We start from the raw sequence: 19,788 nt of genomic DNA, 5'->3' as shown, positions 1-19,788 counted from the left end.
TTTTTAACTACGGCGTATTTCATAAAACAAACTTCGTTTAGTCTGTTGCACTTAAGGTGGTTGTGTTTACAAGTCGAATTTCAAAGTGTTGTTCGTTACATAATTAGCTATACAAGTTGGCAGAAATTAATGTGTAGTCGGCGTAAACTTGAAAAGTTTTGGTAAATGATAAAACTACATTTACATAATAAGAGACATTAAAATTTATTTACCCTTTTTGGTGTCCTTGGTAAACCGAGTAGTTATTAGTACTTTACGGCCGTTGGTGTGTTATACAAGTAATGCATCTAATAAGAGTTGACAGTGAGCGATGTTGAATAGCCTTTCTTCTTGCCTATCAGTTCCAATTTAGGGACAGGTAACGCAAAAAGTATTCGTATAGCTTTGGGCGAAATACCATCAACAAACAAAGTCTTATGATAATACACACTTTATGGCCTCGATAATATAAAGTATTACATACATAGAAATTAACTGGTGATGCTAAAGTATTTTAGACTAGCAGGAACTTAGTGTCTTTAGAGATTGACGCTAGTCTGTCACTCGGCTCAAAAACTCGATACCTCATCCTATAAGTAAATCCCTTCCAAAATTTTGTGTATTACACGTTATAAAATAAACGTACAGTTTTAAGCTATTTGGATAAGAAACGATATTTATTGTATTATTTTTGTTTTTGTTTCTTATAGACGGAAGAATCAAAAAGACTTACACGTACCAAAGGACCACAAGGTAAGGTTGTTACAAAAACCACATAATCAAATTTGTAACACACGTTTTCGCCCTCTGTGTTTGTATTCGACACAAATAAAACTCAGAAGTAAATAAATGAATAAATAAATTCTGAGCCCTATAACTTTGCATGTAAGAATAGCGTTGTCACACGCAAAATTAGCGAAGTTTCAATGGTCAACACGTTTTGCCTTGTTTGAAATAATAAACTAGCGAATGACATATGCCTCATAATTTGTTGCATATTTATTCAATCGAAATGTGTATTTTTGATATTTAAAACCTTGTGTGTGTTACGCTGTTTACTTAAAAATTTAGTGTTTATTTATCGTATACTGATTTAGTAACATAAGGAATTACTCTTCAGTGCCTTTAAGTAATCTTAAACCAGTAAACATTTATTCTAAGTATCTTCCAACTGGATAAAATCGTGCGTCAGATTCTCAGAATTCTTGCAACAAAATTAAAGTTTTGTAAAGTGAAAGATTAAAAGAGTTTAAATTTAGTTTGTTTTAGAGAAAAACCACATTGGGCTATCTACTAGGCCCATCTCGGGTAATCGAACCTCGGATTTTAGCGTTGTAACTCCATAGATTTACCGCTATGCAGCAGTTATAACCTTTTATATATTCTCTTATCTTATCATTTAATTATAAATAAAAGGTTTTTAATTGTAAAATAATTACTACTGATATTGAGTATTGGCAATTAACCCTGAGAAAACTGGCTATAATATTTTTTTAGTTTCGTTTAAAATGAAACTAAAGCCTGTGATTCCTCATGAGTGATTCACAGTTACTACCATGTAAGTATTGAGAGAAGGTATAAACAGAGAAGGGTAAACTTGAAAGGCCTATTCAATGGATACCTAGGAAGTTCTGGGAGCAGTTTCAAGCTACTAGCACAGGTTCTCATTAATGGATCATTGAAGATTTACTCTAGAAACTCGAAACGTGCCCAAAACTTCCTAGACAGGTGCAGTCCATTACTCGCATTTTGAGTGTCTTGAAATTATCAAGTGGATAAACACCATGTAGCGTGTTCTTTATGTAAGGTGTTAGCATTTACGGAAACACTATGGCCAGAATGCCTTGGAAATGACTGGCTGTGCTTTTGGTATCTGTTTGCATGTCTTTGTGGAGTTAGATTTTGGAGTTTGCAATAGACGTAAGAGATTATGTAAGAAAATAATCTACGTTCTTCTTCAAGAATGTTTAGTAACTAGTGGACACTACTTATTATTCATGTCTGCATTTTTACTTTGCTTTGAGTTCTTCCTTTGTATTTTGACAACTACACAAGTTACTTTTTAAGGCAATAGTTTAGTCTTAAAACTCTATTTCACAGTCAATGTTTTTTAGTTTATTAACGTTTATTTCTCCATTTTTGAAGTTTTGGCTTTGTCATCCTTGCTTAAAAAGTGTTTTGTCATACCATACAGATGGCCAACTTTACTCACTGGCCCATATCCTCTACTTTGTAAGTTTAGATAATGTTCTTTAGATTTATATTATTTGTAGGTCTCTCTATGCCTTAAGATCCATTCAAATAAATCCACATTGAAGTCAGAATTGGTACAGGATTTTGATGTGAGTAGGATTATACTGCAAGTTTTGAATTCAAATAAGTGTTTCTGATAAGCTTATGATTCAGTCTATTCACCTGTCTCATCATCTTTGACTATATTTGATTTATTTTTACATAAGAACCATATCATCCTTCTGAAGGAAAACAAAGTATGCTGATGAACCAAGTTGAGTGCTACTTCAGGGGCAGCAATTTATAGTGCCTGTTTACCTGCAGTAGCAGCTTTTAGTAAGAACTTAGTTGTGAAGTTAGCTGTTTTGCCCATTATCAGACAGCAACAAAATGTTGAAGAAACTATAAAAGCTGCAAAATCAACTATTTTAAATAACCTGGATCCAGACTGTGTATTATAAATGTTGTTGTTAGTAATAGTAAATAAATAGAAGTGAATGTTATATTAAACGTTTAAAGGTAAAGGATCCATTCTGTTTTATCATTGCATACAGTGTTATGGTTAATAAACTCATGCAACGTTTCTCTAGCTTCGTTACATTTGACATTAATATGATGCCTTACATCGTTCCAACTTAAACAGTATTTCAATATTATTACTTAATTAGATGTTTATCTTGTTACATTATATATATATATATAAACATGTTTCTGTCATGGCAAGTTTAGTTTACTTAGTGCATATTTATCAGCTTGTTGATGAGGTGGTCAGGATATAGTTGATGTAACAGGTTAGATGGGCTAACACTTCATGTGAAGATAATATAAATTCAGGAAATATATAAGATGAACTTAGTCAAAGACACTAAATTGTCTTCTATTTAGAGAAGACTGAACAGTTACAGTATTTTTTTTTTTTTTTAGTGAATCAGGACACCAGCATCTGGGATATGTGTGTAGCTTGTTATATTGAAATGTATATTAGTTAATAACATATGATTAGTGACCTGATTGTATTGTTTATATTTTGCACCGAATAATTTATAATTTAAAATAATTGCCTGTAATTATTATGTATCTTTATTTTGTGTGGCAGATAGTCTACTCCAGATTATCTGACATGATGTGTGATGTTTTGATGTCCCTGATGTACATCTAAGAATGCCAAGTGAAGATGGCTATATTTCTGTGTTCATCCAGAGTTGTCAGTTTTGGGTTTACTTAAAGTTTATTTATGTTTCTGGTGTTAACCTGAAGGATTTATATTGAGAAGATGCAAGTTGTGTACTTCAAAGTGCACGTGGAAAGTCTTATGATGACATGCTGAAGAATGGCCAATAATTTCAGGCCAATTCAATTTCCAGTTATATTTGGAACCAAACACTTGCAAGTTCACACCTGCTATAGAATATTCAGCAGAAAAGCCTATGGAAGGAGATTAATTTTTTGGTATTTTGTATGATTTTGTTGAGTTGCAGAGGGGGACAGTATTTTTTTCTTTTGGAATTTGTCATTCGAACAACAACTTACAAGGTATGGAAATACTTGAATATTCTGGGTTTGGCTGCTCACACTTTTGGTATTTTCACTCATTTCTTGTTGTTTGAGAGAGAGTTTGGACTCAGCATCAGACCCGAAGGTTGTGTTTGAAAACCAACTAGAACATTAATAAACTGCCAGTATTTAAATTCCTGACTTATGATATTCTGCATTCTTTTCTTTATTTAAAACCCTTATCCAACAGCTACATAACCTCTGTGTTTATGTATTAGTACAACTTTAGTTTACGTTAAACTACATTATCAACACCTGGTTCTGTTCTTGTGATCATTTACCCTCTGTAACTGTTATTCAACAAAGGTATGATCTGTCAAATCAAATCAAGTGCAACCACGTGTTTATATATGGGAAAAAGAAAGTTTTAAACAATAAAAACAGTTATATAAGATTGTTGTTTTATTAACCACATGGGGTTGGTTGTTGAGTTATGAGTCTTTAAATTGAGTAAATAATATATTGAAATGTCTTTATGTGTGTGGATACATATGAACAGACTTGTATATATACACATTTGTGTGTGTGTACATATATATATATATAACACCCTCAATATATATTTACTATTATATCTATGGTACCAATACATTTAGAACTTTTTATAGAGTAACTAACTGAAGCTCTCTTGTTTAATTATTACAACACTTGCTTTTATTTACAACATAATTTACTTATTGTAATATTGATTAAAGTGACACATATTATTGAACCAATGTGAAATATTAAACCAAATATAATATCAGATTAACTTTTCCATAAAAATAACGGTTTAATTGACACAAAACGTCCTAGGTATAGATTGAGTGGATCTTTAAAACTAATTATAATTAACTTTAAAAACTAAATTCCCAATTTTTGATAGCTTTTCTAATACTATACTTTTTTGATAATAACTAACAATAAAGTTATCATGTAGTTTGATTGATAAAACTTTCAATAAGACCTTAACTTCAAATAGTTTTTCTAATATTTTCAACTAATTGATTGTAAAGTTTTATACGTTGTGTATATTATTGTCTTCTTTTCTTTTGTCATGCTGCAGAAACCACTCTTGATACAATAAGGTAGGTTGGAAAAACAAACACATCTTTCCCTAAATTCATATTAAATAAAAAACCAAAAGATTTAAATAACATTTCGTTTGTGATTCAAGAAAACCCGAGATAGTGAATGCTACTTTCAAAATAGGAAATATTTATTATTGCCTAAACAATGCATTTCTATCTATTATTTTAATTTTGAATGCAGGATTATTTGCATTGTTCGTACTAACAGTTTATTGTAATATTTCCTTTTATTTCATTTGTACCACATGAAACACATGAATGGTTTGAGCTGAGTGTTTACTCTTGAAATAGGACATGACTGTCATGAACCTCCTATAATTACTTTGACATCTGCTGAACAGTTATATTTTGTAAAATATCTTGTTTTGAGACCGTATTTTCAACTTTGTTGAGTCCTGACTTGTACAGAGAATAAGTTTCCACTGAAGAAACACTAGTTGCCTAGCAACTGGTGCCCCAGCTGGAAAGTATATTTCATCAATAAGACCTCAAAGAAACCGTACTTTTCTGGGGTTAAGATGGTCAGTTACTTTTAATTCAAAAGGCAGACCTTTACTGTGCTCTATCTTTTTCTTCATACTTTCTTGTACACTTTACGTAAACTTGTTTCTGCTTTCATCCACAGGAGGTATTAGGAAATATAGACTACCAGGAATAAAAATTCCCAGAATTTATTTATCTTCAACCAGGAATTTTTGTACATTATTGATAAAAAAAAAAGGGATTTAGATGTGCTATAAGATACAGAAAACATGCTTCCTTAAACTGTGCAACAAAACCAGTGACTTTCTAAAAACACTTTCACCATATTGTATGAACATAGAATATTAACTATGCTAAAAAAAAATTAAAGTATTAGATAATAGTGTAACCAGTGGTGTAGTGGGGCCAAAGTGGACAGAAGCACTGTTCCTAATCATTTTTCTTTGACTAAAACAATTACACGTAGATGCAGTATCATTTAGTATTAAGTTTCTGTGGTTAAAACCATAATTTACAAATGTACGTGAGCAAAATGTCAATATATCTTCTACAGTATGAGGATGCTATATATATATATTATATTAGTAACACCTTTATTGTATTTTCATGACTCAGATATGACTGTTAGTTATATAAACTTTACTAATAAGCAGTTGGTAATTATAAACAAAATGTAATCTACACATACATGTATAATTAAAGAATAGAAAACATATTTCAAATTAGCTGATGCTCTGATTCAAACTCTTTGTAGTGATTTCAGATCATTTGATAAGCTTACTTTGGTCACTAAACATTGTTAAGGACAATTATAAAGTTGTGCATGTAAAAGTGTCACCTTTTACAAAGAATGTAATATAATATATTGGGGCAAAAAGGGACTTGTTAGTCCATCCTCTAAGCCAACCTAAACTATTAAATAAATAAAAAAATTAAACCCAGCCCTTATCATTCATATAAACTTAAACTTAAGTTAAACTTTCTTTTAAGTTCACTTTACTGCCTTCACAACATCTGAAGGCAGCCCATTCCATAGGGTAACTGCCCTGTTTGAAAAATAAAATTTTCTGAGGTGAAGATGGCTTTAACCTTGCCTAAACCTATATTTGTGTCCCATAGTTCTATAATTATCACTTTTAAATATGAAAGATGTTGATGCATCAACATTATCAGTTCTTTTTATAATCTTAAACACTAATAACATTCACTTTTTTTTTTCAAGAAAACGTAATTTCAAATATCTTAATCCAGGTACCATTTCAGAAACCCTTCTCTGAACCCCAACAATTTCTTTCCTAAAGTAAGAAGCCACCAACTGAATACAATATTCTGAATACAATGCAGACTAACTAGTGACCTATACAGTGAAATTATAACCTCTTTAGTCTTGCATTCAGTATTTCTGTAAATACAACCTGAAGTTCTATTTGCCCTACCATTAGCAACAGCACACTGCTTGGATGGCTTAAGAGACTGATCAACCATTATACCAACACACTTTTCTTTCGTGATGCTTTTAAGGTTATTTCCATTCAAAGTATACTTATAATTCAAATTATAATAACCCACATGCTATATTGTGCATTTGTCTTAATTAAATCCTATCTGCCATTTATTTGTCCAACTAACTAATCCTTTTGTAAAGGAGCAGCACCCTCTTCACTCCAAGCCACTCTTCTATCCAATTAATTAGCTTATCCACCACACCTATAAAGATAAGTTTTTTTAAAAGCCTTTTATGTGGTGCTCTCTCAAATGCTTTTTGAAAGCCCAGATACCACAAATGTACACCTGTACCCTCATCTATCTATATAATAACATTTTTCAAAGCATATAAAAAGCTTTGTAATTCAAGATTTTCTTTTAGTGAAACAATATTGATTATTTGATGAAATTCTAAACTTGTTACATGACTTTGCAAAATACCTTTTATCAAACTTTCCAAAAACTTTTCCCACAACTGATGTAAGACTAAGAGGCCTATAATTATCGGGACAACTTCTGTTACCTCCCTTGAAGATAATAGTGACAGTAACTGAGTTCCAGTCTGTTGGTTCTAAGTATGTTAAAAAAATTATAGCAAGTAGCTCACATAACCAATCTTTGACCTCCTTTGAAACCCTCAAGGAAATATGATCTTAACCAGGATCTTTATCATTCTTTAAACTACCCAATTTTATTTTAACAAGCTCAGAATTTATATAATTGTCTTCTCCAATTTTGTTTTCATCCATCAGTTGCTCAAAATGAATAATACTGCTTAAGTCTTCATTAGTAAAACATGAAGTAAACATAGGATATAATATCCCAGTCATTTCATAACCATCAGATACAAGCCTTCCTCTATCATTCCATCATAACATTCAGATACAAGCCTTCCTCTATCATCCCATCATAACATTTTCTTTACCCATAATCTACTTTAAAAAATCCTCATTGTTAATTTTTATGTTTTCAGCCAATTTGTTTTCACAGATCCATTGAAATGTCCTAATTTCTTGTTTGATCAACGTTCTTGATCTTCTGTAATACCAGTCAATTTAAATTTCTTAAAGTTAAAATGCTTTTCTTTGATTTTATCTCTTATACCCTATGTGTGAGCCAATCTGTTTTGTTACTTGGAGTTTCCCTTTTCTTTCTGTGAGGAATATATGTGTTGTGAATATTGAAAATGTTTTCTTTAAAAAGTTTCCACATTTTTTCAGTGTCTTCAAATAACTCAGCTGTTCAATTCACAACAGATAATTCTTGTTACATCCCTTCAAATTTTTTTTTTTAATTTGGAATTAAAATATTATTTTCTTGATTTTGATATGCAGCTAAACATTAAACCTAATACAGGAATGATCACTTGTACCTAAGTGTTTCTCAGTTTCCATCCTCTCAACCATTTCTAGATTAGAAGTTAACAATAACTTTAAAATAGTATTATTTCTAGTAGGTTCCTTGGCACATTGGTAGAGAAATCCACCGTGAACAATTTTCAGAAACCTATCTCCCTCATGGTTTGACTCTAGCATTTCCTAATGAATATATTTAAAATTAAACTCACCCATAATTATAACTTCATTAACAGCTGAAATCTTAATCTTCCTATAAAGTTTCTCACTAATTTCATCAGCTTAATCTGGTGGTGGTTTGTAACAAATTCCTACTGAAGCTTTTCCCCTTGAGATCCACGAACAGAAACCCAAATGTATTCAGTCTTCTTGCTGTTGTCCTTAATATTCTCAATTTCAACAGGATGTAGTAATTCACACTTCACACAAAAGCCGTTTTCTCTTTAATACTCTATTTCTATTAAGTAACTTAAAGCTATGTATTTCACAGAAATTTCTGTCATAAAATTATCAACATTTAATCATGTTACAGTTATTTTCATTATATCAAAATCATCTATTTCTACTAGTGCCCTAAGATCATCTATTCAATTTCTTATGCTTCTAGTATTATGAATAGTGACAAATAAGCCTATTTTTATAACTGCTTTTATACTGATTTCTTACGCTAAACTTTTCTCTAAATCTCAGTTTTGTTTTATTTATCTAGTCCTAGTTCAAAACTTCTATTACAACTTAGTTAATAGCCCTTGCAAGCACGCCACAATCATTCTGTACATAATGTCAGCCTGTTATTTAGCTCTAGTGACCTACTTATAATTGCATCTCCACATTTAATTCTTGGCAATATCCCTTGCATAACTGATCTATGACCTCATTCATTAAATGGTTTTATCAGCACCTTGTACTTATTAATTAGTTCCTTTGATTTACTCTTCCCCATATGGTTAACTTCTACATGAACAACAAATACTTCATCGTTGGCAGTCCCATTCATTATATCTGCTGCTCTTTTAGTTACGTCTTCCACCTGTACCTCAGAGTAGCATAATTTAGCTCTTTATCTCCCTATTTATCACACATACTATTCCATCCATACGTCATGTCAAGTAATCACTTATAACTACAACATCTTTAAATACAGATTCCATATTTTTCTCTGTTTCTTTTGTTTGCTTTTTCTCTATCCGATAGTTTCTCATCTACATAAGCCAAATGTTAAAAGTAATTGCTCAATAAGATATTTACAATTAAGTTCACTTTAAACCTAACACTGCCCTTTCTCATTCTAAACATGGAATACGTTACAGTATAAGAAACAAACAACAGGTTTTTAGATGTCACGAAAACGATATTAATTTTTTTCTTTAGCGTTTAATATATGTTGTTGTAACCTATAATTACTTTAACTTAGGCTTTTGTATTGTATTTGACCAGGAGGGGATTTGAGACTGTAATAGGCGTGGGTTCTTTAATGTTAGCGTCGTTAACACTATTTATGTATTAATTTCATATTTGTAACCTATGCTTACTTTAACTCAGGTGTTTATATTTTTGTTAGCTAGGGAGAGATGTAATATTCGTTGCTTTCTGAGAGTATAGGTTTGTTTTGAATTTCACACAAAGCTACTCGAGGGCTATCTGTGCTAGCCGTCCCTAATTTAGTAGTGTAAGACTAGAAGGAAGGCAGCTAGTCATCACCACTCACCGCCAACTCTTTAGCTACTCTTTTACCAATGAATAGTGGGATTGACCGTCACATTATAACGCCCCAACGGCTGAAAGGGCGAGCATTTGGTGCGACCGGAATTCGAACCCGCGACCCTCGGATTACGAGTCGAACGCCTTAACACACTTGGCCATGCCGGGCCCTGAAAGGTTAAGAAACAGCTTGAGTGATAGAAAAATGCAAACTAAGCTTGAATAAATGACCATTGATTTGATGGATATTTTGTAGTAGGTTATTGATGAGATTATTGAGTCTTTTAGTACGTTACACCGAATTTGAAGGAGTGATATATTTTGTGAATCAGTTTATTAGTTAATTCAATAGCAGGCCCGGCATGGCCAAGCGTGTTAAGGCGTGCAACTCGTAATCTGAGGGTCGCGGATTCGCATCCCCGTCGCACCAAACATGCTCGCCCTTTCAGCCGTGGGGGCGTTATAATGTTATTATCAATCCCACTATTCGTTGGTAAAAGAGTAGCCTAAGAGTTGGTGGTGGGTGGTGCTAGCCGTCCCTAATTTAGCAGTGTAAGACTAGAGGGAAGACAGCTAGTCATCACCATCTACCGCCAACTATTGGGCTGCTCTTTTAACAACGAATAGTGGTATTTACCGTCACATTAAACGCCCCTACGGCTGAAAAGGCGAGCATGCTTGGTGCTACGGGGATGCGAACCCGCGACGCTCATATTACGAGTCGCACGCCTTAACTCACCTGGCCATGCTTGGCCCTACTTAATGAGATGTGGAGTATTTAGGAGAAGTGTGTGTTTTCTTATAGGAAAGCCATATTGGGCTATTTGCTGAGCCCACCGAGGGGAATTGAACCCCTGGTTTTAGCGTTGTAAATCCGTAGACTTACCGCTGTTTTAGCGGGAAGCGTTTAAGAGAAGGATAGGTGAGTAGAAAGCACTTAGCTGCACTTGTCTTGCCCAGTTATCTTATCCGGATGCTCCAGTGAAATGATACATTCATTGGCACATGACCATTTAATATATGACACAATAAATGAAGATATCAAGAATAGTCTACGGTATAGTAGACGTACATATTTAATGAAATCTATTGAGGTGATGGTGAAACTAGAATCGTATAAAGTCGTAGATACGTAACTTAAAATATCATTTACGAATTATAAGGTTATTAAGTAAAAACAGTCTGGTAATGAAATGTCAAATCTCATTGATGGAAGTCTAGAAAAACTCTAATGTTTTTAATTAGAAGACATTTCTCGTAATAGAAGGAATTACCCATGGAATAGAAAAGAGTTTTATTTGCAACATAAATGTTCATGTTGTTAAAAAAATTGCGTACAAGTTTTTAAGAAATAGAAACTTCTCCCAAAAGAAGTCAAATAAAAGAAAACAGATAAAGTGTGGGAAACCATGTACATTACTTTCGAAACTGTGAGGAATTAAACATTGATTATGAACTAAGAAAACAATAACCTAAAGGTAAGAAGACTCCATCTGTTGCCACTCTTGAGAGAGAGATTAGATTACTTAAAGAAACAATTCCACAAGTCAACAGTTTCATTGATGGGGGAGCCGGCTGATGAACAATGATTCTACATCTAGTAGTGTTCGACCTGAAGCTAGGAAGAAGACTGACAATCTTCCTACAGAAGTGAACAGTGGTTGTTTTTAAAGCATATCAGAGTTGAAATTTGGTATTCGAATATTCGTGTATTTTGTCTTAATATATTTTCGAAGACTTGTTATCAAACGTTAAGCACTAGCAAATTTTACCAATTAAAATCTCTGAATGCAAACTATAAATACATATCTTCTTGTCTGTTTACTCATCATCGAAACGTTAAATTACATTTTAATTAATGAAGTAATTTCAAATTCACCATTTAATAAAGCATGTAATGTTTATACGTCACGATGCTCTACATAGTGTGTAGACAATTTTCGTCACAGTCCATTTTCCCCTCAATATAACGAGTGTGTGAAACACAATGAACTCTGGGAAATTGGAATCGGGTGGATAACATTTTCAATAAAACACTTTTAATGAATTAATAAATATTAGAGCTCTTCAATGTACCTTAAGCCTATGAATGTAAGAACTAACAATGCTAAATAAAATTAATATACAAATATGGGATCTGCTGATAGCAAGTACCTCAGACAGAACTAGGAGGTGAAACTTTAAAATTAACTAATACTGACTATGGCATAGCTGAGTCGATCCTGCGTAATCTGATATATATTATATATTTATAAGAAGCATAATGGGAAAAATTTGTAGAATCCAGAAGTCAAGTAATTTTGATGACGAAGTCAAATTATTTAATATCTTTTCACGCACTCTTGTACCCACAGTCAGTAACTTTATCACCGATATTGTGAGTAATTGCTTTCAAAAATACCTAAAATATTTTCATTTTATTTCTTGTTGAATATCAAAACGCAGATAAGAAATATTCGAATAGCAACGTCTACTAATGATGCAAACAATAAGATCTTGTAAATTTACAGCAAAAAAATGGGTCTTAAAGTTCCAACAACAAGAAAATTATGAGTCACTTTCATGATGGGAGACCTCTACATAATAGGATGTGTATTCAGTCGCTAAAGAGGAAGGCCTAATATTGAGAATAAACTTAATATGGAAACAAAGATATGAAATCAGACTAGCTTTGAACAATTTCTCAGTTTTATCGAGGCAATCTCTGTGCACTGCACAACAATTATATGACCAGAGGCTAGTCTTACAGTAGCAATAAAGATAGAAGTAAAAGATAATGATTATAGCCAAACTAAAGTGCTACAGAATAGAAACTAGATAAAAACAGGTGATCCAAAGCTAAGATAATCCACCATTAACATCTTTGAGGGTACGATGGCTGGAAAATGGCCAACTGATTAACTTCACAGAAGGCTTCCCCAGAAATCAGTCAAACTACTAAAATGCCCAAGATTGTTGGATAGCTCATTTCCAGTGGATAGAGAAACCAGAAGATTCCATCGACTATCTATCTGAAAAAAACTCACAGTGACAAGATATAAAATGTTAACGTAAACCATTAAAACCATTTAAAAATTTCATAAACATGAAGGTTGTTCACTGTCAGGAGCTATTTTATTGCTGTTTATATAAGTTTAAATTTAATGTATCATTGTTTTCTCTAAGGCCCAGCATGGCCAGGTGGGTTAAGGCGTTCAACTCGTAATCTGAGAGTCGCGGGTTCGAATCACCGTCGTACCAAACATGCTCGCCCTCTCAGCCTTAGGGTCATTATAATGTGACGGACGGTCAATCCCATTATTAATTGGTAAAAAAGTAACTCTAGGATTAACAGTGGGTGGTGACGACTAGCTGCCTTCCCTCTGGTCTTACACTGCTAAATTAGAAACGGCTAGCGCAGATATCCCTCTTGTAGCTTTGCGCGAAATTCCAAAAACAAACAAGCTTTCTCTAAATAATAGCTTTGTTCAAAAAACTTGACAATGAAGGAGATGTCAGTGTTTTAGGCCATGTTTGGTTTTATATTTGTGATTTTTTTGGTCAGAGAACGATTTGAATTGGTGTGATGGATGTAACTACAAACGTCCTGAATGTTTAGAATCTAAACACAAGTTTTAGATCTAAACAGTATAAAACACAAGTTAAACTGGAGTAGTGATTATTAAACTTATGAGTTTCAACTTGTGGAACACTGAGTCTTTTTATATGTTTCATTGAATATTAAATAGTGAGATACTACTTGGTTGAAGTTTTGTATGGGGTAATTGGTGATGTAATTATTGAAGTTGTTTCGATAAAGTACAAAGAGATATTGTGTCATGAGCTTTATACAATTAAAGAATAAGCAAGTAAGTGAAACTGTTAGATTAACATCTACCTCGAACTTAGATTTACAGGCGAAAAGTGCTCAAGCTAATTTGTAGTCGAGGAACAAAAAAGTGTTATGTGGATTATACTTTGGATTCAGTTTTTACCGAATGATCCAGTTACAAAAATATACATTTTGGTTTTTTTTCATTTATTTGTTATGTATAATTTTTTCGCTATGAGGATTTTCAGTTAGTACTGTGTTAAATCTTCGAAGGTGCTGAAACCTCGAGAGAAATGGTTTGAATTAATACCTTTATTATCTATAGAACAAAAGGAATCAAACCGAGTGATCAACGCATTTCAATAATTACGTGATATTATTAGTCTTTCTTAATAAATTAGTTATATTATTTAATGAGTTTATATTTAGTTTTGCGTTGTTCAGAAATAGTTGATAAATACGGATAAAAGTCTGAAAGTTATCAGAAGTATTGCACACACGTACACTCTTGATTTAACAGTACAATCTCCGAGTCCTGAATTAGACAGTAGTAATATACAGTCTAATTTTAAAATGATGGCTTATTTATTAAGCTATTTCTAGAAGGGATTAATATTTTACTATTATCTTCGACAAAGTATATATTATTAAACACTCATCTAAAGTCGCAAAAATTGGCTTCTGCCGGTGAAGTAAGAAACACCATATCTAACGACATGTGACTGAAGTCATCAGAACAGCACAAAAAGACGTAAGCACTTTAGAAAAAAAACTCTAACTCATCAACCCATCAATAGGCATTCCCAGCAACCAGTTAGAAACTCTCATAGAATTCACTACGATGAAGACAAACTTCATGTTCAACAACCACAACTATACACAAACAAATGGCCTAAGCATGGGCAACCCAGTATCACAAGTTCAAGCCAATATTTTTATGACGCAAGTTGAAACACAAGCAATTAACACCATTACATTCACCACTATACTGGTACAGATATGTAGACGACATGATTGCGGGATTCAGATCTACAGAACACACACTTAATTTTTTCAATCACCTTAACTCTATACATCCTAACATTAACTTCACATCTGAACAGGAAGAAAGCAATCAAATATCGTTTCTTAACCTCAAAATTACAAGAACCGATACACAATTTAAAACAGAAATCCACAGAAAAATCGCCCATACTGGACTATACACTCCTTGGAACTCAGCACATGAAACAAAACAAAAACTCAACATACTAAGAAACCAAATAAACACAGCCATAAAACTATGCTCACCAGATAAAATTAACGATGAATTAGACAAAATAAGACAATACTTCATCAACATCAATAAGTTTCCTCCACAAACCGTAGAAAACATTATACACACACACCTAGACAAAAACCAAAATCAACTAACAAATATAAATATATTCCACGAATTAAAAAATCACGAAACCATATACTGCTGCATATCATATACTCCCGACATCAGCAGAAAAATAACCAACATTTGTCAAAAACTAGTAACAAAATATGACATTCCAGTTAATACCAAATTTATTCAAAAACCAGGCACAAAACTAAGGTCTATACTATGTAAAAACTACACTGACAAACACCACACCAACATTATTTATAAAATACAATGTCATAACTGCCACGACTTCTATATTGGAGAAACAAACAGAAAAATGGAAACCAGATTCAAAGGACACAAAAAAAAGTCACCTTCACACGTTTTCGAACACTGCAAATCAAATAAACACAACATAACCATAGAAAGCACCATAATACTAAATAAAGAAACAAACATAAACAAACGCAAAATTAAAGAGGCCTTACTTATACAACAACTCAAGCTCAAAATAAACTAATGCAGAGGAACACCTTTATACCTATATTAATAAATATAATCAAACATATAAGCACGCCCTCTACATTCCTACACTCAGTTACACAACCCCCTTCAAACATGTGGTCAGCTATCGGTCAGTTACCTCTTTCATTCTTTGTGAACCTGACGATGACCGAAGAAGGTCGAAACGTTGTTCGCTCCTCTACATAAAAGAAATTTCTCAACCCAAACCAGCCGCTTTTACATTTATATTTTTAAGCACGCTCACTAATCGCCTCATTAATACACAGAAATTTGTAAAAAAACTAAAACCAAAAATGGATAATTCAAAGCTGTCTGTTTTTCACTGAATGTCCTCATTTGGCTCCCAAAAGATAAACTTTTGTTTTGGAACTAGGTGATAACAGCTGTTAATGCTATTATGATATATTTGTACTAATTAATATAAAAGAAGCTAACGTCAGTAAATAAGCGTTAGTGACGCTGATATACGGCAGTTTCCTTTTTCTAAATGATAACGCCCATATACTATCAACATCCATCGTAGTTCGCTATTTCCATGACGACACCTTTATTTGCTTTTTGTTTGTTTGTTTGTTTTGGAATTTCGCACAAAGCTACTCGAGGGCTATCTGTGCTAGCCGTCCCTAATTTAGCAGTGTAAGACTAGAGGGAAGGCAGCTAGTCATCACCACTCACCGCCAACTCTTTTACCAACGAATAGTGGGATTGACCGTCACATTATACGCCCCCACGGCTGGGAGGGCGAGCATGTTTAGCGCGACGCGGGCGCGAACTCGCGACCCTCGGATTACGATATTTGCTTTTTTAAATCACTGTTTCATATAACACGGAACATCCATTAGGAATCCAGATTAATGTCACAATGAGATATTTGCCGCGAGAACTAACTTCAGATTTAAAATATTGTGCACAAACTTTTCACAACAGCGCGGACGTCGAACGGATACATTTAGCGACTTAGTGGAAACATTGTTTCGAATCTCATGTGGTTTTAGTTGTTATTTTGCCATACATGATGGTTTGATCATGGAGATTAGAACTCGTTTGTTTCTTTCAGCCGCCAAGGTACCTCAGTGTGTGAACAGTTCAGTATTTTTTGGTATTGGTTTGTCTGACACATGACGAGTCCTGAGCAGACAATAATAGCGAAAACTTTTGTAAGATTTTGAAATGAAGAAGTTAGTAATTCTTCGTAGTTAATAAATAACTTAGGATATAACCGTAAAGGATTTTCCTTAATAGTTTCCTCATTTCACCTGAAAACAGGATACGTTAAGGTCCATATTTAATAACAGAGATGTTAAAAAAAACCCTATATCGAAACCTTGTCTCTCCTTAAATGATTTTAACGGCTACATAAGAGGAACACAAACATTTAAATGGGGTCATAAAGCGTAAATTAAATTTGCGGTGGGGATGCAAATTAATAATATGTGAACAATAAACGGAAATCGAATTGTGTTAGGCAGTTAATATCAATGAAAAGACGAAAATAATATATAAAAGCGGTCTTGCAATGTTAAACATAGAATGGTTATAAAGTAAACCACACATTTAAAATTATAGTGTATCTTAACTCGTTCTTGGAGGTCGCAGGTTCGAATCCCGTCACCGAACATGCTTTCGCTTTCAGCCATGGGGGTGTGATAATCTGTGGTCGATACCACTTTTCGTTAATAAAGAGTAGCCCAAAAGTTGGTTGGCTGTGAATGGTGTTCACTATTGCTTATCTTTTAGTCTAATACTTCTAAATTAAGTTCGACTAGCGCGGATAGCCTTCGAGCGACTTAGCGCGAAATTCAGCGAACAAACAACAAAAAAGTACATATTAAGACTTTTTTTTTCTTCGGATAAAAAATTATTAAGGACAAAATTAGTTTTATTTCAGAAACTTTTGATGTCGTAGATCATTGTTAAAACTTTCACTTAAGAAGTACAATTTGCTTTCCGGCATTTTCAGTCAATATGCGACGTCTATCCGAATGAAGCTACTGGAGGCATCATCTGTTATTGGTAATATTTATTAATGTTTGTAACAGCCTGCGCACTAATACGCATGCCATGCAAATTATCGATCTCGTAATGTTGAAATAGTTAATTGTTTCAGAGAGTTACACAGAGGTTCAACCATCTGAATATTACCAACTCTAATTTTAGGCGGGAAGATCTATAGTATAGTGGGGAAAAATCAATTCATTAAGAGCATTAAGCGCTAGTTCTTAAGCAAAGTGCTCTTGTTTGACCAAAGAGTGCGTTTTTTCTCATATCGGCCTCGAACCTTGAACGTCCGACCTATATTAAAATGAAAGTTAAGAACAGAGCTTATTTGCAGTATAATATAGGCCTGAAACGTGATGTACGATGCTCAAACTTATACCAATGCGATGTAGCATCGACTTTCTAATCAAAACTGATGTACTTGTGATATGGTATCAACTAGCTAACCGAAATTGACTTCAATATGATGTAACATCAACTATCTAACTGAAACTGACATCAGTGTGATGTCAACTAACTATCCGAAATTGATGTGCTTGTGATACAACATCAACTATTTAACTTAAACTGACGTCCATGTGATATCACATCAGCTATTTAGCTGAAACTGATACCAAGTGATGTAACATCAACTGTCTAATTGAAACCGACATCAGTGTGATGTAGCATCATCTATTTAGTCCAAACTGAGGTTAATGTAATATACTATCAACTGTTTAGCTAAAACTGATGTCTTTGTGATATAACATCAACTACCTATCTGAAACTGATGCCAGTGTGATATACCATCAACCATCTAGATGAAACTGACGTCCTTGTGATATAACATCAACTATCTAGCTGAAAGTGATGTCAGTGTGAGATAACATCAACTATCTAGCTGAAAATAATACAGCATCAGTTGCAAGACAAACATTTGTACACATATATCATATATACCAAACCATCATATCAGTGTTCGTGTCATATACAGCTGTAAGTCTTAAAATGATGTAACATTAAAGTTCACATTAAAATCTGAAAGCATCATTTCTCACAATAAAACTAATATGTATTGAACTATCTTTGTATTGATCAATTCTTAATCTCATGTACATTTTATGACTTTTATTAGAAAAAGTTTAAAAAACTGAAAATACTGTTGCTCGTTTCCTACATTGTTTTTAATGAATGTTTTGGTACCGTGTGATTTTAATGAATGTTTTGGTACCGTGTGATTTTAATGAATGTTTTGATACCGTGTGTTTTTTCTTAAATGCTAAATTACTCACTAGTTTCTGTATTTAACAGTTAGATCTACACATTAGATCGTACTGTGTAATTCTATGTTTTTTTTTCTTACAACACTAAATATCTGGAACTGTAGGTAATAATCAAATCAATAACTTTAATGTATAATGTGTATATATATAGGAGACTATTTGAGTAATTAGTACATTAATTTCGATATTAACGGTATATTTTGTTTACTTTTTCTTGTGGATGATATATTTTGTGGAATTCTGTTCCTACAAGCAATTATGTGAATAAACAGTATATAAAAATTCCTTTTAAAATCCGACGGAGGTTGTTCCACACAATATTTCATAGGTTAATTAACCTTTAAGAAATATAATAAATAGTTTGAAATTAAGGTATTTTTTCATATCCATCGTAGTGTAAATGTATCGATCCTATCCTTTTGCATTGATTATTTGTCCAGCTTTTCGTATGAAAAAGCTGTGAATCAAGACATTCATTAGAAGTCGCAGAAGTTTCGTGTTTATCGAAGCTACACGTATCAGTGACGTTTAATACACTTCTTCACTGTACATGTAAAACGAATGAAAATTAATATCACACCTTAGGTCACTACTATTATTCGATTAAGTATAAATCATTTTTGATATAACCACAGCTTAAATTTGATGAAATTATTGAATAAAACGAGAATAATGAAAAATACTAATGTTCGTGTGTAGGTGGATTCTCCGACTGAAAGACTCGCTAAACCTTCTCTCTAATACATTAATGGTTTTATTCAATTTTGTTAATAGCTGTCGCTACAAATCACTGGTCAGTATTAGTTAGACTGATATTGTGTTTCAGAATTTTTGCGCAAACCTACATTAAGAGCTCTCTGGGCTTAACCGTCCTAATTCTGAGCTGAAGACAATAAAAAAGCAGCTAGTCAAAAGCACTGAGCATAAACTTTTGGACTACTTTTATCTGACCAAACAGTTGGATGTGTCTGTCACTCTTGTA

The 19,788-nt window shown here is 33.1% G+C and overlaps 1 protein-coding gene across 19 annotated transcripts in view; it reads left to right on the top strand.

Annotated features, from left to right (window-relative positions):
* Positions 1 to 19,788, top strand: part of LOC143235445 (uncharacterized) — a 167,400-nt gene that overhangs the window by 81,111 nt on the left and 66,501 nt on the right. For 11 of the 19 annotated variants that reach the window (XM_076473630.1, XM_076473620.1, XM_076473623.1 and 8 more), the window contains 2 exons: positions 690 to 732; positions 4,811 to 4,832. Coding sequence is in view for 13 of the 19 variants with exons in the window: in XM_076473620.1 (XP_076329735.1) it covers positions 690 to 732; positions 4,811 to 4,832 (65 nt within the window). In the remaining 6 variants the exon portion in view is untranslated. The remainder of the gene's footprint in view (positions 1 to 689; positions 733 to 4,810; positions 4,833 to 19,788) is intronic. The other 8 variants (XM_076473636.1, XM_076473634.1, XM_076473633.1 and 5 more) reach the window with 1 other exon arrangement.

The sequence above is a fragment of the Tachypleus tridentatus genome, chromosome 12 (genome assembly GCF_004210375.1).
Source record: "Tachypleus tridentatus isolate NWPU-2018 chromosome 12, ASM421037v1, whole genome shotgun sequence".
Lineage (NCBI taxonomy): Eukaryota > Metazoa > Arthropoda > Merostomata > Xiphosura > Limulidae > Tachypleus > Tachypleus tridentatus.
The sequence above is the reverse complement of the archived record's forward strand: the minus strand, read 5'-3'. Positions and strand labels throughout refer to the sequence as shown.